Source organism: Mauremys mutica, chromosome 6, assembly GCF_020497125.1.
Source record: "Mauremys mutica isolate MM-2020 ecotype Southern chromosome 6, ASM2049712v1, whole genome shotgun sequence".
In the NCBI taxonomy this organism is placed as follows: Eukaryota; Metazoa; Chordata; order Testudines; family Geoemydidae; genus Mauremys; species Mauremys mutica.
This window is the reverse complement of record NC_059077.1, coordinates 79,512,458-79,533,472: the sequence shown is the minus strand read 5'-3', so window position 1 is coordinate 79,533,472 and position 21,015 is coordinate 79,512,458. Positions and strand designations below refer to the sequence as shown.

The 21,015-nt window shown below is 44.3% G+C and overlaps 1 protein-coding gene across 4 annotated transcripts in view; it reads right to left on the bottom strand.

Annotated features, from left to right (window-relative positions):
* Positions 1 to 20,791, bottom strand: part of AUH (AU RNA binding methylglutaconyl-CoA hydratase) — a 193,065-nt gene extending 172,274 nt beyond the window's left edge. For 3 of the 4 annotated variants that reach the window (XM_045020787.1, XM_045020789.1, XM_045020790.1), the window contains exons 1-3: positions 20,555 to 20,791; positions 11,342 to 11,409; positions 11,157 to 11,244 (exon numbers count right to left, since the gene is read on the bottom strand). In XM_045020787.1, the coding sequence (XP_044876722.1) occupies positions 11,157 to 11,244; positions 11,342 to 11,409; positions 20,555 to 20,765 (367 nt within the window). In that variant the 5' untranslated portion in view covers positions 20,766 to 20,791. Of the gene's footprint in view, positions 1 to 11,156; positions 11,245 to 11,341; positions 11,410 to 19,164; positions 19,225 to 20,554 lie in introns of those variants that run through there. The other variant, XM_045020788.1, reaches the window with a different exon arrangement.
* Between the last annotated feature and the right edge of the window lie 224 nt (positions 20,792 to 21,015).

The window sequence follows — 21,015 nt, the reverse complement described above, 5'->3', positions numbered from 1 at the left end:
TCAATACTAATCATACCCATTGCACTGCAGAGTTTACCCTTGAGCTAAGAGTTCCATCATGCATCAGTACAGCAGTCACCAAGCCGGACTGTTCTTGGTAAGTTAAATGTCTGTACAGATGTACACTGTTCTCGATTAGCTCACGTTTTTTATGGTCACCAGGACAACCATAGAACCATTCCAGGTGGTTTCCGGCTCGGGGAGAGAAGGATCATTTTTTTGTGATGGATCAACCATTGTCTTCTCCAGTCTGAGGGTCAGGGCACACGTTTCTCACAAGGGAAGTGATGAATAATTAGTCTATTTAAATGGTCCGCACTCAAAGACTAAGACGGACAGTGTAATTTTAAGTCTGTTGAGGGAAAATATTGTCAAGCCAAGAGATCACTCAATAGGTCATCTGGTAGAACTCCATAATTTATCTTTATCCTTGATTAAAAATAGGCTGACCCCTAAACACTCTATTCACCAGCACCATGAACTATGGTATACAACTCGCCTGAGACAAATGAAGCAAGAAGGAAAACAGCACAAGATACCCACCACTGTCACTCTACCCAATCCAACTGATTAATAAAAGTGCCTTTTTGAAGCTTTATTCCAGGGTTATAAAAGGAATGAAAACAGATTGTAATTACTTCTGCCACAGCCTATGGGAAGCTCTAAATGAGGAGGGAAGTTCAATGTAGTGGGCAATGTCATTAATCCAGCTGTCTTCAAAACAGTTACAGTGTGGAGTTTCTCTCACCATGAGGAAATTTCATGATATTTTACAGCAGCTCCTTGGAGCTCAATAACTGCAAGATACTAATACTTCTTCCCAGTGGATCTTAGAACATCTTGTATACTTAGAACATCTTGTGAGATGTTGAAAAACTTTATATACCCGATGCAATTTTCAATTTCATAATTCTTTACAGGCCACAAGCTGATCCGTTACACTGGTGAAATCCAAAACAATTCCATTAAATTTGCCTCAAATACTACATGATATGAAGAGCTGAAAAATATACAAATGCTTTCTTAAGATTACATTCCCATGTAAACAGTTTCTATTTCCCACAAGGATATTATGTAATCACACATGAAAAAGCAGACAGACTAAGAGAATCTCTCTAAGATGTGGCTCAGGTTATGAAAAAAAGTTTAGAAGCCCTAGGGTAGTGTGAGCAGTCCATCATACAGTTGGAACAATTCCATCTGCCTCCTGAGTAAGCAGAGTCTCTTCTGTTGTATCAGAGTTGAAAAAAATAAAATAGAAGCAATGTTTGCTCTTGATGGTAGGAACCTTGTATTCTGAACACTGCCTCATCCAAAGATTCCCTATACAATTTACAATTGTGTATTTTATGTAGCTAGCAGATAATTTACATGGTTACTGCACTGGCAGGCACTGATCTGGCTAAAGACAGAGTATCCATTGACCTGCTCCAGGGAACTAGCTGCTGGCCAACAGACAATTATGAAACTTACTATTAGTGATACCTTGTCAGGAGGTTGTCAAAGTAAACATGAGCAAGATATACACACTGTTATACATGATTTGGTAATGGGGGCTCATTTTAATGCAGCAAAATACAAAGCCACACATACACCCAGGAACAAAGAACGCAGGTTACACTTATTAGGTGGAGGTCTGAATCCTGGAGTGCAGCAACACTGAGAAGGACTTTTAGGTTATGGTAAAAAATGAACTGAACATCAGCTCCTAATGCAATGATGTAGCTAGAGTAGCTAATGTGATCCTGGCATCAACAGAATATCATCAAGTAGGAGTAAAAAGATGGCATTACATCTGTACATGACATTAGTGAGACCGTTACTGGAATACTGCATCCAGTCCTGGAGCTCCCACTTCAAAAAGGATGTTGACAAATTGAAAAAGGTTCAGAAAAAAAAATACATACACCAAAATGATCTGAGGTCTGGAAAACATGCCTTATAGCAAGAGGTTTTAGAAGCTTCATCTATTTAGTTTATACAAGAGAAGGGTAAGAGGTGACTTAATCATGGTCTACAAGTATCTTCATTGGGAAAAGATTTCTGATAGATAACGCTTTAATCTAGCAGAAAAAGACATAACTATGATCCAACATCTGTAACATGAAGCTAAAATTCAGACTAGAAATTAAATTAGCCATAGAAATAACTTATGCAGGGACCTAACAATTATCCATCCATCCAAGACTGGATTTGTTCTAAACCTCTTCTATAGCTCAAACAGAACTTTGATCTTGAATCTGATGCAAAACTATTGGATGAGATTCTATGACTTGTGTCACGGAGGAGTCAGATTACACATATCCATTCAAGTGACACCATCATAGGACCTAATCACATCAGACACACCATCAGGGGCTCGTACACCTGCACATCTACCAACGTGATATATGCCATCATGTGCCAGCAATGCCCCTCTGCCATGTACATTGGCCAAACCGGACAGTCTCTACGCAAAAGAATAAATGGACACAAATCTGACATCAGGAATCATAACATACAAAAACCAGTGGGAGAACACTTCAACCTCTCTAACCACTCAGTGACAGACTTGAAGGTGGCAATTTTGCAACAAAAAAACTTCAAAAACAGACTCCAAAGAGAAACTGCTGAACTTGAATTAATATGCAAACTAGATACTATTAACTGTGGCCTAAACAAAGACTGGGAATGGTTGGGTCATTACACCAATTGAATCTATTTCCCTATGTTAAGTTCTCCTCACACCTTCTATGGGTCATCTTAATTATCACTTCAAAAAGTTTTTTTCCTCCTGCTGACGATAGCTCATCTCAATTGATTAGACTCTGCCTGTTGGCATGCATACTTCCACCTTTTCATGTTCTCTGTATGTATAAATATCCCCTGTCTGTGTGTTCCATTCTATGCATCCGAAGAAGTGAGCTGCAGCTCACGAAAGCTCATGCTAAAATAAATTTGTTAGTCTTTAAGGTGCCACAAGTACTCCTGTTCTTTTTACTTTCTCTACAGAATCCCTGCCGCTTTCAATGCCCAACTGGAACCTGCTCTGAATATAAATCAGAGCTGTGTAGTGAAGAAAGCTGTTGTCTGTAGGACCCTTGTTTTATTTGTTGCAGAAGTTGAAAGGTATGTAGTGAATGTGGCAGGTGATTGCAGGAAGAGAAAGAAGGGTCTCATTATTAAAGTAGTTGAATGCTGCCCTCAAGAACTGGATTCTATCCCTGAATCTGCCATAGAGTTCCTATAATGCTAAGCAAGTCACTCAAGCCAAACTATTGAGAGGTGGTCATTTTCTGGGTCCCTGACTTGAGAGACTGGAGTCGGATTTATAGAAGTGCTGAGCACTCACAGCTGCAACTCAAGTTAATGGGAACTGTGCTTTGAACACACACTGCTAAATCCTCTGAAAAACAAGCTCTTGAGCATCTCAAACTGGGCACTCAAAATTAGTGGATTTTTTTTTTAACCTTAATCTCTCAGTGCTCAGTTCTGTCAGTAAAATGGAGATAATACCGTTACTGCCCCACCTCTCAGAGATAGTGTGAAAGTAAAATGAATGCTTGTGAAACATTCAGATACTATAATGATGAGTGCCACAGGAAAAAAACTGAAGGAAATTAATAATTCTGTCTTCCGAGCAGGGTTTGAACAGTATGCACTAGATAACGTATGGGCTATGCTTTGAAAAATAAGAAAACAAAATATTAATAGCTGTTCATTAAGTGAGTACCACCCATTGTGTGCTGTAACTATCATAATGCATATACATAAAAGGGCCCAATTAAAGTTGCACAGGCAACTTTCTGGTATTTCCTAACTTTCCAATGCTTGACTATTCAACCTTAATATTGATATTTTAATTTAGTTTGTGTGTAATTTTCCAGGTTTTAAAAAAAAGAGCAAACTGAAAAACAGGAATTCCACCTTGTGGCAGGTAGAAACCCATGTGGAATATCAGCAGGCCTGGACCCTTTAGATCCACACCAGAGACCTTTGCAACCTGAGCTAACAGAGTAAGTGATAGCAGCAGTAAATATGCATCCTCTATGTGGACCAGCACAAGAAGGGGATTGGACATTTTGCCAGTGGGTTTCACAGATATTTGCTGAAAGTAGAGGAATGGCAAGGAATCTTGGGTCCCACTCCAGGCTCTGGAAAGAAGTGTGCTCTAGTGAGCACAAACTCTTCTGCCCAATTCCCACACTCATGACCACTTCTGCCCAGTCCCCTCCAACCAGCTCCATCCCAGTCCTATCTCTCCCCTCCTTCCCAGTCCCAGTTTCCATACAGGCTTTTCATCCCATCTCCTTGCCCAGAAGTCCAACCCTCATCTCTCTGCATCCCTGTCCCCCACTCAACCCACTAGCTCCTTGTCCTGTTTCTTTGCCCAGGCAGTCCCTCCCCACCAGCATTGTTGCCACTCCTTCCCATATTCCCCAGTCCCACTGGCTCCTAATCCTACTATTGCCTCTTTTCAACCCTGGCTCCTAGTCTCCTTGCTCAGCTAGTCCCAGTCTTGCCACCACCACCCTGCCTCCAGTTTCCCTCCCCCAGACCTGGCTCTTGTCCCCTCTACATTTGAATCAAGTAGTTTCCTCTTCCACATTGTCTGGGCCCAAAGGGAAGGGTGATATGCCACTGAAAGCACAGGAGAGACACCTGCTCTCAATTCAGGTGCCTGGATCCGGACTTGACACAGCCCAGAGCTACAACTGTAGGGAAAGTTCTGCTCAATCTGGGCTGAAGCATGCCCAACATGGATGGAACTTCAGGGAATTTAACCCAGAAGGTCTAGCAAGTCTGAGCACATGCAAACTGACATTTTCCAAAGACCAAAATAACTTGGCCAAATCTGAGCCAATTTGCATGGGGGATGTGCCAAAAAGCACATTTCTGATATAAAAATCCACTCCCCAGCGAGGTTTCAAGTCCCTACTCCAAGGCATGAGGGGAGGGCAGGCTTTTTCAGGAAAAAGGTCACCAATTTTTTTTTTTTAATGGGTAAAAAACATTTTTCCTCTAGCCTTGTTCTCAGAAACAGCTGAACAGTTTTCACTGAAATTTTTAAAAAAGTAATCCAACCTGAGGCAGACACCCAGTTACAATTTGGCAAAGTTACAAGCATCTGAAAATAGGGTCTTAGAATGGGAAGTGTTGCAATTTTAATAGGTTGTGCTGCCAGTCCCACCCCTATAATAAAAATGACATCTGAGATAATCTCTATCCCAGGGATCTCAAACACTTGGACCACGGAGCTATTTCCTGCAGCCCGCCATTGCTCCCCTCACCCCCCGAGCAAGCCGCTTCCCCGCTTACCTCCCAGCGCTTCCCACCACCAAAACAGCTGTTTGGCGGCACTTAGGACTTTTCAAGAGGGAAGGGGGAGGAGCGGGGACGTGGCGCACTCAGGGGAGGAGGCTGAGAAGAGGCGGGGCCGGGACGGGGATTTGGGGAAGGGGTTGGAATAGGTGCTGGGAAGAGGCAGGACAGGGGCAGGGCCTCATGGAAGTGGTGGAGTGGGGCGGGTCCGGAGGGGGGCTTTTGTATCTTTGTATGAAAAGGTGTCAGTGATGTGGCCCTCGGGCCAATGTACTAGTCCTCATGTGGCCCTCATGGTGATTTGAGTTTGAGATCCCTGCTCTATCCTAAGCTACTGAATAGAACCAAGAGAGCTAAAATGAATCATGAATAAGTGTAAACCCCAGGTCCTAAGAAACCTAAAGACAAACAAAATTACTGGTGTATATAATCAACACCCCCCCCCATTACATCACTCAAGTTTGGAAACTATGGTTATTATTGGATCTTTAGCAACTTCTGTAAGTCCAGATAACAACAATGGCCCAGGCAGCCTATTTTCCCACCTTCACCTATCTCATATCACAAGATCTTTTCTCTGAGAAGTAAGCCTTGATACAGTTCTTTGTACCTTTTCCACCTGCATACTGGATTATATGCAATGCCATTTACCTGACATTACCCTTAAAGCTGCCAATTTTTAGCTACTGCAGGATGTGCCTGCTGCCTTAGTAATGCATCTCATATGGATATACAGTAATTTGAGTAACATAAGCTCTATTTACTTTCCAATTAGTTTCAAGGGCGATTTGAGATTTATCACCTCTAACTCCTTTTGGTTTGGGGGCTCTATTTCAAAGAGTGAGAGAGAGTGAGATGATACCTCCTTATACATATTCTTACCCAGCAGTCAAAAAATCAAGGGGGACAAATCAGCTGACAATGTCATTATTTGCATGGCTAGGAAAAGGACATCTCTTATATATTAGAATCTAAGCTCCTCCCGCCCTAGCCCAAATTTGTTAGCCGTTGAGGACACCAATAACTTACCCATGGTTTTCCTGAAAATTTGAGTTTCCATTATTTTAATTTTGGGTGTTTTTGAGGGGGGTGAAAGAGAAGCAAGGAAGAGTTGCCATATATTTGAGACTGACATATCAGCATAGACTTAGGACTGTTCTATGTAGTTTTAAAAACTGAGTTAAGACATTCCTATTGGTGCATTATATACACTAAAATAAAATAAGCAGTAGCAATTTAGGTATAGATCAACAGGATTTTATTACTATAATACACAGATTTCAGGACTCGTGTTTAAGCATTCTTTTAAAAGTAGATTTCATTTTTGTTTTACAGGTAAAATGCCCACAATCTATACTCACACAGCCCCTCCACCAGAAATATAAGCAGTGCTTCTCTTTAGATATTTTATAGCGCCTTAGGGCATGCTACACACTTTATAGAAAAACATGATCCCTGCCCTGAAGAGCTTACAATCTATTTTTACACTTCATGCAGTTAGTAGGAGGTAACAGTATAAGGAGATGGAAGTGAGTGATGATGATCCTTGCCACTCCAGGCTTGTATTACACTCCCAAGGTTATAGCTTTTCTCTTGGTCTTGGCTTGGTACACATTGCCACCACCCAAATGCAAAAAAACCAACCTTTTAACCCAGGAAGGAGCACTTGGGAATTCCTCCCTGTGGAGTACCCTCAAGCCCTTTCACCCTTGATACTGGAGACAGTTTCTCGCTGGGTTGTGGACTTGGGCTTAGTCACACTGGAAGCAATGCAGGTGATGCGGTTGTTTCCATTGACATGGTTGGCTAAGTCTTCTCCCAGTAGCATGGGAATGGGATAATCGTCATAGACTGCAAAAGTCCATATTCCTGACCAGTCCTCATACTGGACAGGCAACCTGGCTGCAGGCAAATTAAAAAAGTTGGCCTTAAAGGTTTGCACCATCACTTGGGCCTCTGGGTCGATGAATTTGGGGTCCATCGGGGATTGGTGGATAGCTGACACCTGTGCTCCAGTGTCTCTCCATGCAGTAATCTTCCTCCCACCCACACTCAGAGTTTCCCTTCGCTCTGGGGGTATTTGCGAAACATCTGGGCCTGAAGGCTCTTGGTGGGACTTCGGGGTGATGAGTTGTAGTCGGCTGGTGCTCTTGGGGCACTTGGCCTTCACATACCCCAGCTCATTACACTTAAAGCATCGCCCAGCTGACTGTGGGCTGGGGCGAGGTGGGTGGTTGGACGAGAGGGCATCTGGAGTCTCCCTGGCTGTGTGGACGGCTCCCCCTTGCGAGATGGGGCTTTGGGCTGACTCCCTTCTGATATCTGCTCCAACTGCTACTAGCTTTCTTCTTCTCCGCCACCTCCACCCATTTGGTTCCGATCTCCCCCCGCCTCGATTACAGTTTGGGGCTTCCCGTCTAGGTTGTACCTTTCTATTTCCTCAGGTTGTACCTTTCTAAGAACTGCTCCATTTGCATTAGGAGAGACATACCTTCCAGAGATTTAACACTTGCTCCTGATATCCAGGCATCCACATTTTTTATAATGTGGTAGGCATATCAGGAAAATGCCATGTCTGGTTTCCACCTTAGGGCTCTGACCCGCCGGCGGGCATGCTCGGGTGTTAGCCCCATGCTAATTCTGGCCTTTTGTTTAAAAAGTTCATACTCTTGTGTGTGTTCTTTAGGCGTTTTAGCTGCCACCTCTGCTAAGGTCCACTGAGCTGCAGCCTCAGCTCCACCATATACTGGTCTATAGGGGTGTTGTACCCAAGGTAGGCCCTTTCAAAATTTTCTAAGAAGGCCTCTTATATCATCGCCTACCTTGTATGTGGGGAATTTCTTGGAGTGGGGAGCAGTACCTGGAGAAGGACTGTTAGGGTTACCTGCTGGACTCAACTTAACCCTTTCCAGCTCTAAGCACTTCAGCTCTAACTCCATCTCCAAGCGCTTTGCCTGTCTCCTCTCCTCTGCTTCTGACTCCAAGCACTTGGCCTCTCTTTTGTCCTCCACTTCCAAACGCATCATCTGTAGGAAGAAATCCCTGTCTTCCGCAGTCAGAACTCGGTGTGGGTTAAAGGCATCCCTCCAGCTTGGCACCTGGATCTTGGTCAGGAGAGGGCTGACCCTTCCCTCCTGGGAAGTTCCCAGTCCTCCATCCCCTCCCTTCATTTCCATCATGGAGCTGAATGTCTGGGCTGGATCTGGGCCTGTCTTCTCCGTGGCATGCCGCTTTGGGAAGACTGTTTTTAATAAGGTTTCGGTGCCTGACCTCAACCCTCATGCACACGCTGCCCTACTCTTAGCCTAACTATTTAGTTGCCACGAAGCTAGAAAAGAAAAAAAAAACTGCTTGTTTGACTCCCTGGCTTCTTTGGTGTGCCTGTTCCCCCTCAGGCAGAAAAGAAAAAAGAAAAGAAGAGAGGAAAAAAACCTCCCTAGCTTTTCAAGCAGCCAAAAGGAAAAATGTGTCCTTTTAAAATCCTGAGGTCTATGCTTCTGCTTCAGAGAGGTGCTATCCCACCTCTCTGCCACCATGTCATGGCTGAACCCCCACTCTGTTACTCTGAGTGCAGAAGTAGGGGACCGCAAAGATTTTAAAAATTAATACTTGCCACTCTAAGCTTGTATTACACGCCCACGGTTGCAGCTTTTCTCTGACCTTGGCTTAGTAAACGCTGCCACCGCCCAAATGCAAAAAAACTTAACCCAGGAAGAGCACTTTGGGAATTCCTCCCTGTGGGGTACCCTCAAGCCCTTTCACACACACACACACACACACCCCCAAAGGAAATTAGCTACCAGCTAATCAAACAATAGGCACAAACCTTTTAAGACACCAAAAATCCAATTCTGTTCTTTAAAAAGGTATTTTTTATTAAAAACAAAAAGGAAAACATTACATCTGGAACTTAGGCTTTTTCCTAGATCTTAAAAGAAAATTCCCAAAATTAAGCACCCAAACTAGCTTTTTTTTGGGGGGGGGGGGGGGTTCAGCTTAAAGGTTATGAGCAAACAAAAGCATCAGGGGTTAGCACAAAGGAGATCCACAAGCCAAAATAAACCTGATTGTGTCTAACTAAACATTCCCTATCCAAATAATTTCTTCTAGGTATGGAAAATGAATGTTCATACTTGGTTCAAGCCTTACACAGCATTGCTGCTCCGTCCCTGCAGCCCAGAGAACAACAGACAAATGGAAAGCTTCCCACTGGCTCTTTTCGTCAGGTGCCCACTCCTTTTCTTTTACCTGTGGGCTTGTTAACCCTTTACAGATAAAGCAAGCAGAGAACAGCTACCAAGAGGGATTTTACAGCTAGCTGGCTGGGTGTCTATCAAAGGGAGCTACACCCTCCCCCCCTTCATTTATCACAGAAGGATTAGGGTTACAACGAGATCACTTGGGTTTCTCACCTTTTAGACATGTGCACATTTTGGTGGTTCTGTTAGGTATACATACAAAAGTATTGCCTCATTTCCTGTAGTCATTGCAAAATAAGAAACCTGAGATCTGAATGAAGTGTAAGAAATAGCTTGGTGGATCTCACCTCTCCTTGGTTCTGACCCAAACAGCACATCAATGTTACCCGTAGTGGTCTCACTATTCTGAGACAAACTTACTCCTGTTCTCTCTCCACTGTCATCACTGACCTACTTTTCCAGCAAGGAGGATAGGCAATAAGCCTATTCAAAGACAGAGACCAATGCAGCTCTCTAAACTTGCTAACAAGGGGTACTGGCACAGTGAATAGAACCAGATGTCCTTGAAACCACAGTACAACAATTCAATGACATATCTGGGGCTTTTTATGGGAATAAGACAACTGATATTTGTGAACTCATGTTTCTCATATCACAGCCATCAAGATAGCCACTTAAATGTTTTACTTAAGAGAAATATGCTTTTGAAAACCTTGATTTGGTAACCAATCCCACCTAATGGCTTCATATACCACAATCACCCATCCCACACATTACAATGCATTTGTATGTATTACTGGTAAAGGCACAGGATCACATTCTTTAATAAATTATCTACGTTTAAGGGAACAGCCAGTTAAAGTTTGCTATCTGTTTTTAATGCCATAATGCAGGGATTGGCAACCTTTGTCATGTGGCCCGTCAGGGTAAGCCCGTGGCGGGCCGGGCCGGGTTTGTTTACCTGCAGTATCTGCAGGTTCAGCCAATCACAGCTCCCACTGACTGCAGTTCACCATCCCAGGCCATTGGGGTTCGTGGGAAGCGGCGCGGACTGAGGGGTGTACTGGCCGTCCCTCCCCGCGGCCCCCATTTGCTGGGGACAGCGAACGGCAGCCAGTGGGAGCTGCGATCGGCTGAACCTGCGGACACTGCAGGTAAACAAACCAGCCCGGCGAGCCAGAGGCTTACCCTGACAGGCCATGTGCCAAAGGTTGCCGATCCCTGCCATACTGTTTGCCTAGTTTCACAAGTTGTTTTTATGGATTTTATACCTCCAAGTTGAAAGTAAAGACAGCATCCTTCTCTATTTACCATTCATACTCTACCAGTCCCATTAACCACTTAGCAATATTAGGCTCTCATTCCAGAATATAAGCAAGTCTTTTAAGAGTTCAACAGAATGCATTTATCCACTACTTTGAAAAAATCTACTACATATTGTGAAGTGTTCTTTATGATGCAGAAAGAAGAAAACAGAATGAAGCAGATGTTTCTTTCTTGTTAAAAATCAAGGGAAAAAAAAAATCACATGAAGAGGTTTTGCTTACAACTGAGATGAATGTGACAAGGTACAATGCTTCCTTGGAATCTGGGCCATTTCTACTACAATGCTAGATTACAGATATCCAACTTCACAGTAAAATTAAGTTTGCATACCAGCACAGAATATCCCAGGGACTTCGCTTCGGAATATAACAGTTCGTACTTTCTTATCAGATTTCAGAGCATCCACAGCTTTTGACATCTACAGAAAAAGAAGGGGAAAAGGAAATTTTTTTTTCAAAATATTTAATTCCAATACATTGCCTTCAAATTAGAAGCTGTTAGTTTTTCCCCCTTACCATTTTTATAAGATTTTTATTAAGTGCATTTTTGGCACGAGATCTGTTTAATCCAAGTACCACAATTCCTAGAGGAAAAAAGAAGAGTTTGAATCAGTGTCATATTAAAAATATAATTAAGCATTAAGTACATACTTGTGTCCATGTTATTTTGACTCTAAACAGATATCAAGTTAGGACTGTAAGAAAATTGACACGTGTAATTATTTTGACTGACTTGTTTTGAATATATTCTTGTTAGTTTGCTTCCTTTTTCAGAGTGTTTCAATAGCCATTAGAAATGACAATCACTTTAAGGACAGACTCAGAACTCATGACCTGATATACATGAAATTACCACATTTGTGCACACAGCCTGACTAGGCCAAATTTGTGAAAGCAAATAATCATATTTGCCTGAACAATTAAGCTTGTGTCTTGGTACTTAAATGTAGTCTTCGGATATTTCTTCATAAAGTATTTTAAAAAAAGTTTTTATTTAAAAAAGAAAAAAAAAACCACAAAGGCACTGCCAGGTCCTAAATTTTGACTTTTTTTTTGGTGTGTGGGTGTAGATGCATATTTTAGCATAGCACCCGCTTGGTCTTGACAACTCAGTCACACACCAAAAAAAGCATGGTTCATGTCAGTTACAACAACAACAAAAAACCCACCACCAGCGAGGTACAGATACTTTGCATGTAGAACTTTTCCTTAACCGTATCCCAATATATTCCTTATTTCAAAATTATTTCAAACAAATACTCAGCTTGGTCATAGAATCACAGGACTGAAAGGGACCTCAAGAGGTCATCTAGTCCAGTCTCCTGCACTGATGGCAGGATTAAGTATTATCTAGACCATCCCTGACAGGTGTTTCTCTAACCTGCTCTTAAAAATCTCCAATGATGGAGATTCCACAACCTCCCTTGGCAATTTATTCCAGTGCTCAACCACCCTGACAGTTAGGAAATTTTTCCCAATGTCCAGCCTAAACCACCCTTGCTGCAATTTAATCCCATTGCTTCTTGTCCTATCCTCAGCGGTTAAAGAGAACAGATTAAACATACATAGCTATGTGTACATGTAGTGAACAGAGTGGGCCTAGAGCTCTGATTTTAGATTTAAATGTATGCTGCAATTCTTGTTATTGAAAGGTTCAAAGATTTGGATGATACTATAAAAAAAATTAAGGAAACTGTGTGACCTTTTCAACCTTTGTGACATCCTTTTAAGTAAAACATGTACTTTTTATCTCCAAATAAGGATGATCATTGTTTTCTAAATTCAGTAATAGTAATACAATACTGGAAAAGATCCCCTAAATAGCTGTAATGAAGCACTTCTACTCTGCCATGTCATGCACACATCAATAAAACAGCTACAGTTCTTGTGGATAGATGAATTTTCCCTGTGTATTTTTCTGTACTTGTCATTGGATAGGAACTACGTAGTTAACGCTGACAACAGCCACACCAATAGAATCAGAAAATTCTCTAAGATGTTCACATCAGCCTTCTTTCTTCCTTTTGTGCATTTACAATAAGTTTTTCACATAGTGCCTGAGAAGCCCTAGAGCAAGAAAAACTTGAGATGTTTTTTCAGGTATGCTGTGTACTGTAGTTCTAGTAGGTGTTACTAACAAGGCACTATCGTAAATTTCATTGCTTAGCACAAAGGTATAGAAAAGAGTTGACAAATATGGTCCAGAACCTTACAAAGGTTTTTTGTGTGTATTGGTAGTACGGAATAGTTTTGACTGTACTGTATTACCCATTTTGACCATGATAGACACACACTAGGGAGAAAATTAATATTCATGTTAGCACCTTAATTAAGAATGTTCTGACATAAGGATTAAAGTTGTTAAACAAAAAATATAACAAGTTCTCTGCAAGGGGAAAATCCCTAAAGAGAAAAAACACAAGTGTATAAGCCAATTCCTCCTACTACTCCCATCAGTTTCACAACAAGTCATAACCCTACCACTTCCTTCCCCCACTCAAAAAAGTGACAAATGCTCAGCAGCCCTCTACCCAACTTTCCAACCTTCCTATTTATGGAAAAAGTAGTGTGAGAATTGTAATCAGAAATGTGTGAAAATATTAACATAACAGACATAGAATATGCAATCAGGTGTATAGAGGAATCTTCCATGGATTCTTCACCCCACTCCTTTTTTTAATTTTTAAATATAGCCATATCACCATAGTATCAGATCACCTCTGAAGATAAATTTTCAGGTTTATCTTTATAGTGGCAGTATGAGATAAGGAATGTATTAAATTGGTGTCTGAAGTACAAAAAGTTAAATGATTTGCCTGAGGTTGCATAGGATGTCTGTGGCAAACCAGGAATTGAATATAGTCCTCCTGAGTCCCAGTCCAGTGGTTTAACCACAAGATGATCCTTTCTCCTTTTTTCTCTCTTGAATAGCTCTTACTCAAATAGCGATCAGATCAAATGTTGACTGTTTTAGGAGATTTGACAAGATTACAGCCATTGGCGATATGGATACAATGTAACCATTTTATCTGCTGTCAAAATTCAAGGAAGTGAGATAACAGGAGCAGAAATAACTGGGTTTCCTTCATACCACTATACGGCAACACTATTAAGCTACAAAGGGGGGGGGAGGAAATGACAGTAAAACCTGCCAAGAGTGACTACTCATGAAAGTGGCAATGTTAGGGAGTTGATGCCCAGCAAAGCACACTGGAGGCAAGGGGTAACTGAGTGACTCACTGTCGTGATATCCCAATAACGGTCACAATAAGGTAAAATTGTTTCCTGTTTTTTAGTTATGGCCAAAACAAACTTGGTTTCTTGGCTTCAGGGCCCAAAAAAATAAATTCTGCACATTAAAATAACATATGGTGAATGCAGTAGTACAGCAGTGTCTATAAACACCATAGGGAATAAGCCTTGGGAATGGAGGGAGTCAGCTTCTCTGCCACATTCCACATCCTGCATGCACTGGTGGAGAATAAGAGAAATCTTTTGTCCTGCTGGATGATTTATCAAGAACTGGTAAAGTATATAGCAGTGTTGATTTTGTCATCATTAGACTTCAGGACAGGGCCGGCTCCAGAGCCCAGCGGGGCAAGCACCCGCCTGGGGCGGCCCTTTCCCGGGGGGGCGGCAGGCTGGGCCGGCGGACCTGCCGCAGTCATGCCTGCGGGAGGTCCACCGGAGCCCCGGGAGCAGCAGACCTGCCGCAGGCAAGACTGCGGAGGGGGCGCTCGTCCCGCGGCTCCTGTGGACCTCCCGCAGGCATGACTGCGGACGGTTCGCTGGTCCCGCGGCTTGGCTGGACCTCCCGCAGGCATGCCTGCGGCAGCTCAACCGGAGCCGCCGGACCAGCGAACCGCCCGCAGCTGCGGGAGGTCCAGCCGAGCCGCGCGACCAGCGGACCCTCCGCAGTCATGCCCGCGGGAGGTCCGCTGCTCCCGCGGCTCGGGGGCGCCTCCCGGGCATGACTGCTTGGGGCGGCCAAATTTGTAGAGCCGCCCCTGCTTCAGGATTAGTATTTCTTGGACATGAATAGGGCCCTACCAAATTCACAGCCATGAAAAACATATCACGGACCATGAAATCTGGTCTTTTGTGTGCTTTTACCTCATACCATACAGATTTCACGGGGGAAGACCAGCATTTCTCAAATTGGCAGCCCTGACCCCAAAGGAAGTTGCAGGGGGGTTGCAAGGTTATTTTAGGGGGTGTCACGGTATTGCCACCCTCACTTCTGCGCTGCCTTCAGAGCTGGGCAGCTGGAGAGCAGCAGCTGTTGGCCAGAACCCAGATCTGAAGGCAGTGCTCTGTCAGCAGCAGCGCAGAAGTGCGGCTGGCACTACCATATCATGCCACCCTTACTTCTGCACTGACTAACAGCAGCTCTACCTTCAGAGCTGGGCTCCCAGCCAGCAGCCACTGCTCTCTAACTGCCCTGCTCTGAAGGGAGTACTGCCAGCAACAGCAGTGCAGAAGTAAGGGTAGCAGTAACACAACCACCCTCCACCCCTACAAGAACCTTGCGGCCCCTCCACAACTTCTTTTGGGTCAGGACCCCTACAATTACAACACTGAAATTTCAGATTTAAATAGCTAAAATCATGAAATTTACAATTTTTAAAATCCATTACCATGAAATTGACTAAAATGGACTGTGAATTTGGTAGGGCCTTAGACATGAAGAAGGCAAGTCATTTCCTGTTTGGGTTATTTCAGGGTATTTGCCCACTTAAGAAGACTGGTTCATATCCAGAAGGCTGCATATTAAAAAGTAATTATTTGCACACCACCATATTCAACCATAAGAATAGAAACATGACTCTGCAATCATAAGAGTAGAAACAACTTCCTGATTTTTAAACGAAAGCTTAAATTTTGCAGAAACAGAGCAGGCCATTGGAGGGGTGTTGGAATGAGGTTCCAATTCTCCTTGAGTCCTGTTGGAAGTCAAGGACACAAATCTCTATACGCTAGAATAAGACTACATTGCAACAGTGTCTTGAAATTATTTCAGATTAAAAAAAAGATTCCCTCACTTCTAGAAGCCATTTTAACTTGAATTTCCAGCAGAATACTGGAGAGAGAGAGAGAATTGTGAGGAAAGTGGTCATATGATACAGCGTGGTTGTTATTCATAGTGGGAGCATACTGTAGCTCCACATCACTTTTTACATTGGAGTCGTCTTACTACAGTACTTGATAGGAAAACTGATCTGCACTCTAACAGAAATTTTAAAAAGTGGAAAAAGAAATTGCAAGAGCCATTCCATTTCAATTCCTCCTTATAGTACTTTATAATTTCACTCAAGCTTAGCCCATATCTACACTGGGAGCACTTTCCCTGTACAGGTATATTATACTGGCAAAGCGCTCCAACTGTGGATGTACCTACATTGGCAAAGCTGTACTTCCTGCATGGATGGCAAACTGCACCATCCCATCACTTTGCAGGTGACTGAAACAAACTATCTATCTCAGCAAAACTGCTTTTACTGGTACACCTCTACCCCGATATAACATAACCCGACAGAACATGAATTCGGATATAACGCGGTAAAGCAGCGCTCCGGGGGGGGGGGATGCGGGACTGCGCACTCTGGTGGCTCAAAGCAAGTTCGATATAACGCACTTTCATCTATAACGCAGTAAGATTTTTTGGCTCCCGAGGACAGCGTTATATCAGGGTAGAGGTGTATAACTGTGTATTAGGGACATATGTGCTGTCACACCCTTGACTAGCATAGTTATGCTGAGAGAAGTCTGTACTGAAGACATAGCTTTAGTGTATGTTTTAAGGTGAGATTTTGTTTTTTGGAAGCTTGCAATAGAGTTTCAAGTTATCTTTGAATTATATGGCATATTTTTCATGTTTCAGGTTTTTTTAAATGACTTTTTTAAATTACTTAAAATACTTTTCTGTATAAGGCCTGGTCCACACTTAAAAGTTAGGTCAACATAGCTATGGAGCTCAGGGATGTTAAAAATCCACACCCCTGGATGCCGTAGGTATGCTGGCCTAACCCCTGGTGTAGATGTGGCTAAGTTGATGGAAAAATGCAAACACCATTTGGAGAGGTGGATTAATTATGGGGATGGAAAAACCTATTCCATCCCTGTAGGAAGCATCTACACAGCTATTAGCAATGTAGCTGTAGCACCTGTAGTTAGACATGGCCCAAGGGTCTGAATGCTACAGAAACCCACTGATGTTTGCTGGAATCTTGCTGTTCCTAAGGACATAGCGCTACCCAGCTAGATGCTGTTTGATGACCCTCTCACACCTACCCGGTACATTGTTTTATCTTTAAACCCAACAGCACATTTACATATCTTGCTATGTAACAAACATTAGCTGAAGTTGCCAGACAAGCACAATAAAAGCCCAAAATGTCTCATTGATATCATTCTTACCTGTAGTTAGAAGTTATCTTTACTCAAAGCAGGGTATACTTAATAAAGACCTTTCTTTCATAATGTTGGTCCAACAGTCACTTTCTCCCTACTGACTATTCCTACTCCCGAAACATTAGGCATTGTAACATAAGATACAGCACTGATTTCCGCTAATGGCCCCTGTCCTTCTCTTGGCCCTATCGCAAACCCCTTGTCCTTCTTTACTAACAGAACAAGACTATATCTATAAAAAGGGGAATTAGACCAGTCAGCTTAACTTTAGTATCCAGAAAGATAATGAAACAAATAATCAACCAACCATTTTGTAAGCACCTAGAAGTAAAGAAGATGGTAAGTAAGTCAACATGGATTTTCCAAGAACAAATCATGTCAACACAACCTAAAATCTTTCTCTGACAGGGTAATAAACCTGAGGGGGAGGGGGAGAGAGCACTAGATGTGATATATTTTTGCTTTAGAAAGGTTTTGGATGATGTTTCACATGACCTTCTCTAAGGAAACTAAGGAACGATAGCCTAGACGACCTACTACATGGTGGGTGCACAATTGGTGGGAAAATCATACCCAGAGAGTAGTTATCAATGGTTCACAGTCAAGCTGGAAGTATATATTGATGTAATAGTGTTGCAAAACAAACAAACAAACAACATTCTGGGATGTATTAGCTGAAGTGCTGTAAACAAAACACAAGAAAACACATTCTACTTAGCACTTACAAGCCCTGATTTAGAGTAGTATGTCCAGTTCTGGGCATCACACTTCTGGAAAGATATGGACAAATTGGAGAAAGTCCAGAGGAAAGAAACAAAAATAATTAAAGGTCTAGAAAACATGACCTATGAGAAAAGATTGAAAAAATTGGGTTTGTTCAGTCTAGAGAAGAATGTGATAAGTTTTCAAGTACGTAAAAGGTTGTTATAAAGAGGAAAGCAATAAACTGGTCTCTTTAACCACTGAGGACAGACAAGAAGTAATGGGTTTAAATTGCAGCCAGGGAGATTTAGGCATTAGAAAGAGCTTCCTAAGTGTAAGAGTAGTTAAGCATTGGAGCAAATTACTAAGGGAGGTTGTGGAATCTCCATCATGGTCTAAACTGTTCTTAAAAACCTCCAAACATCTGTCAGGGATGGTCTAGATCAGGGGTCCCCAACCCCCGGTCCGCGGCCCGGTACCGGTCCGCGGCCTCTTAGAAACCGGGCCGCGAACCGACCCAGTGGAGCTTCCGCAGGCATGCCTGCGGGAGGTCCAGCTGAGCCGCGGGACGAGCGCTCCCTCCGCAGTCGTGCCTGCGGGAGGTCCGCTGCTCCCGGGGCTCAGCTGGAGCTTCCACAGGCACGCCTGCGGAAGCTCCACTGGAGCCGGTGGACCTCCCGCAGGCGTGCCTGCGGAAGCTCCAGCTGAGCCCCGGGAGCAGCGGACCTCCCGCAGGCACAACTGCGGAGGGAGCGCTCGTCCCACGGCTCAGCTGGACCTCCCGCAGGCACGCCTGCGGAGGGTCCAGCAAACGAAACCGGTCCCTGGACCTAAAAAGGTTGGGGACCCCTGGTCTAGATAATATTTAGTCCTGCCTCAGTGCAAAGAACTAGACTAGATGACATATTGAGGTCCCTTCCAATCCTACAATTCTACTATTCTATTTTGTTTTGACTAACAGGGATGGGTATATGCTGGGAAGGAGGAAACCATTTAAAAATAAAAAAATAAACCACCACCACTCTTCAGCAGGAAATAACCACCCTCCTCACTGCAGAGATTCCCCCAGAGCTCTGAATGGTGGTAACCTTACCATGTTTTTTTTTTCTACCCCCAGATTTCTTTCCCCGAAAGTCTCCACCAACCCACTGTATAATGCAATCTACAGTACACCATATCACATGCACTCAAGAATAAATTGAAGGTAAATGCCGTATGTCATGTACCTTGATTACCTGACTCACATTCTAACCAGTAATCCAACTTTGCTGAAAGTACAGGACTCTGTTAACATTGTCAGCCACTGAGCAGTCTCAAATAGTCACTATCTGAAGCACTATTCAATCATGTGCCAGTGAACAATTTAAGGTCAAATATTTCACAACCCCACAAGACTAAAGAGGAGTGTTTTATAACATTAAAAAGAGGGGATTCTCAGTTTCCCAACACGGTACAGGATGTACTTCTAGCAATGCATTATCACAATATCAATGCACTATCACAATATTAAAATCATAATATATAATAACTATACCAACAAAAGGTTGTTTACAGCTGGTTAAATAGGAAACATTTCACAACACTTTGCCAAGATCTTTACCCCTTTCTGCCCCATAATTCAAAATTTCACTGATATTTTTAAATTTTAAAAATGTCAACCCTTTTATAGCTGATTACAAAACAGGGACTGTAGCAGCAGGATCATTATGGTATTGGAAGAAAATGAGAGCAGGCACATCAGTGGCCAGATTACGCCATTGGCACAATAGGTCCATACTTAGGGCCCCAACTCCTGAAGTCTGGTGATGAGGTCAGAATCTTAGCTTTCATTTAAGGAAAGCATGTATCTAATGTTTATAGTTAAGAAAAGCATGAAAAAACAACCCATGCATAATGTTTGCCTGAGGCTGCGGAAAGCTTGAAACAAGTGGTGAGAGGTGTAAATTGCACCACCAATTTCAATATAACTAACTCCAAGACCTGCTGCTCTAGCGCTCTTTGCCAACCCTATCCCAGCAAACAGCTTCATCTGGGGCAGAAAAAGGGAATAGCAGGCTAGGACCACCACTCAATGTAGACACACCCCTGCTTCCATCCCTGCTGCTCCCCGGGTGTGAGAGCTCCTGAGACTTCTCAGACGCCCCAGGAAGAGGGTGGGGATGATAAAGTGCCCCACCACCACCGTAGGCACGTGGCATGGCACATGGGGGGCCCTGATTCGGAGTAGCAGGGGTGGGAGTACAGACGGGCTAATTCAGAGGGGGCTGGCAGGCAGCTTAAAGGGCAGCACCTCCTACTCCATCGCCCACCCACGCGCCCCTGGGGACGCACTGCGCATGGGCAGCCTGTGGAGGCGGGGCAGACACTCTTCTCCTCCCCCCCGCCCCCCATGCACTTAAAGGGCCAGCCCCAGGCATCAGCTGCCCCGAGATCCCAGCGCTGCGCCGGGAGGGTGACCCTGCGGGCCTCCGGCGCATCGCACCGATGCACCAAGCGAGGGGGGCGGGGGGTGACCCCAGTCCCGGGACTCTCTCCGCAGAGTCCAGCGCGCAGTGATGGGCAGCTGCACCCGCGGCTCTCGGCGGAGCAGCCTCCCCCGGCCCGCGCTGCCGTTACCTTGGTTCTCCTCGTCCAGGTACCGGACCCGCAGCTCCTCCTCCCCCTTCGCCTCCGAGCTGTAGCCCCTCCCGGTCGGAGAACAGGCGGCCCCTCCCCGCACCAGCAGCCCCCGCGCGCCCGGCCGGCTGAGAGGCGAGGAGGCAGCGGCTACCGCAGCCAGCCTGACTCTGCCCTGCAGGAGGCCCAGGCCGCCCAGCGACGCCGCCATGCTGCTGCCTCTTCCCACCGCGCCGGCCCCGGCTTCGTGCCGCGGAGCCACCCCTCCCCCCACGTTCACACACACCACGTGACCCTACGGCACGCACCGCTCCCCCCCACGCGCGACCCCAGGCAGCGCGAGGCAGGTAACGCTCACTCTGGGAGCGCGAGGTCCCCCCACGCGCATAGTCAGCCTCGCCTCGCGCTCTGGGCCCCTGCCCCTCTCATGCCAGGAGCCTCCCAGCCATGCCCCCTCTGGC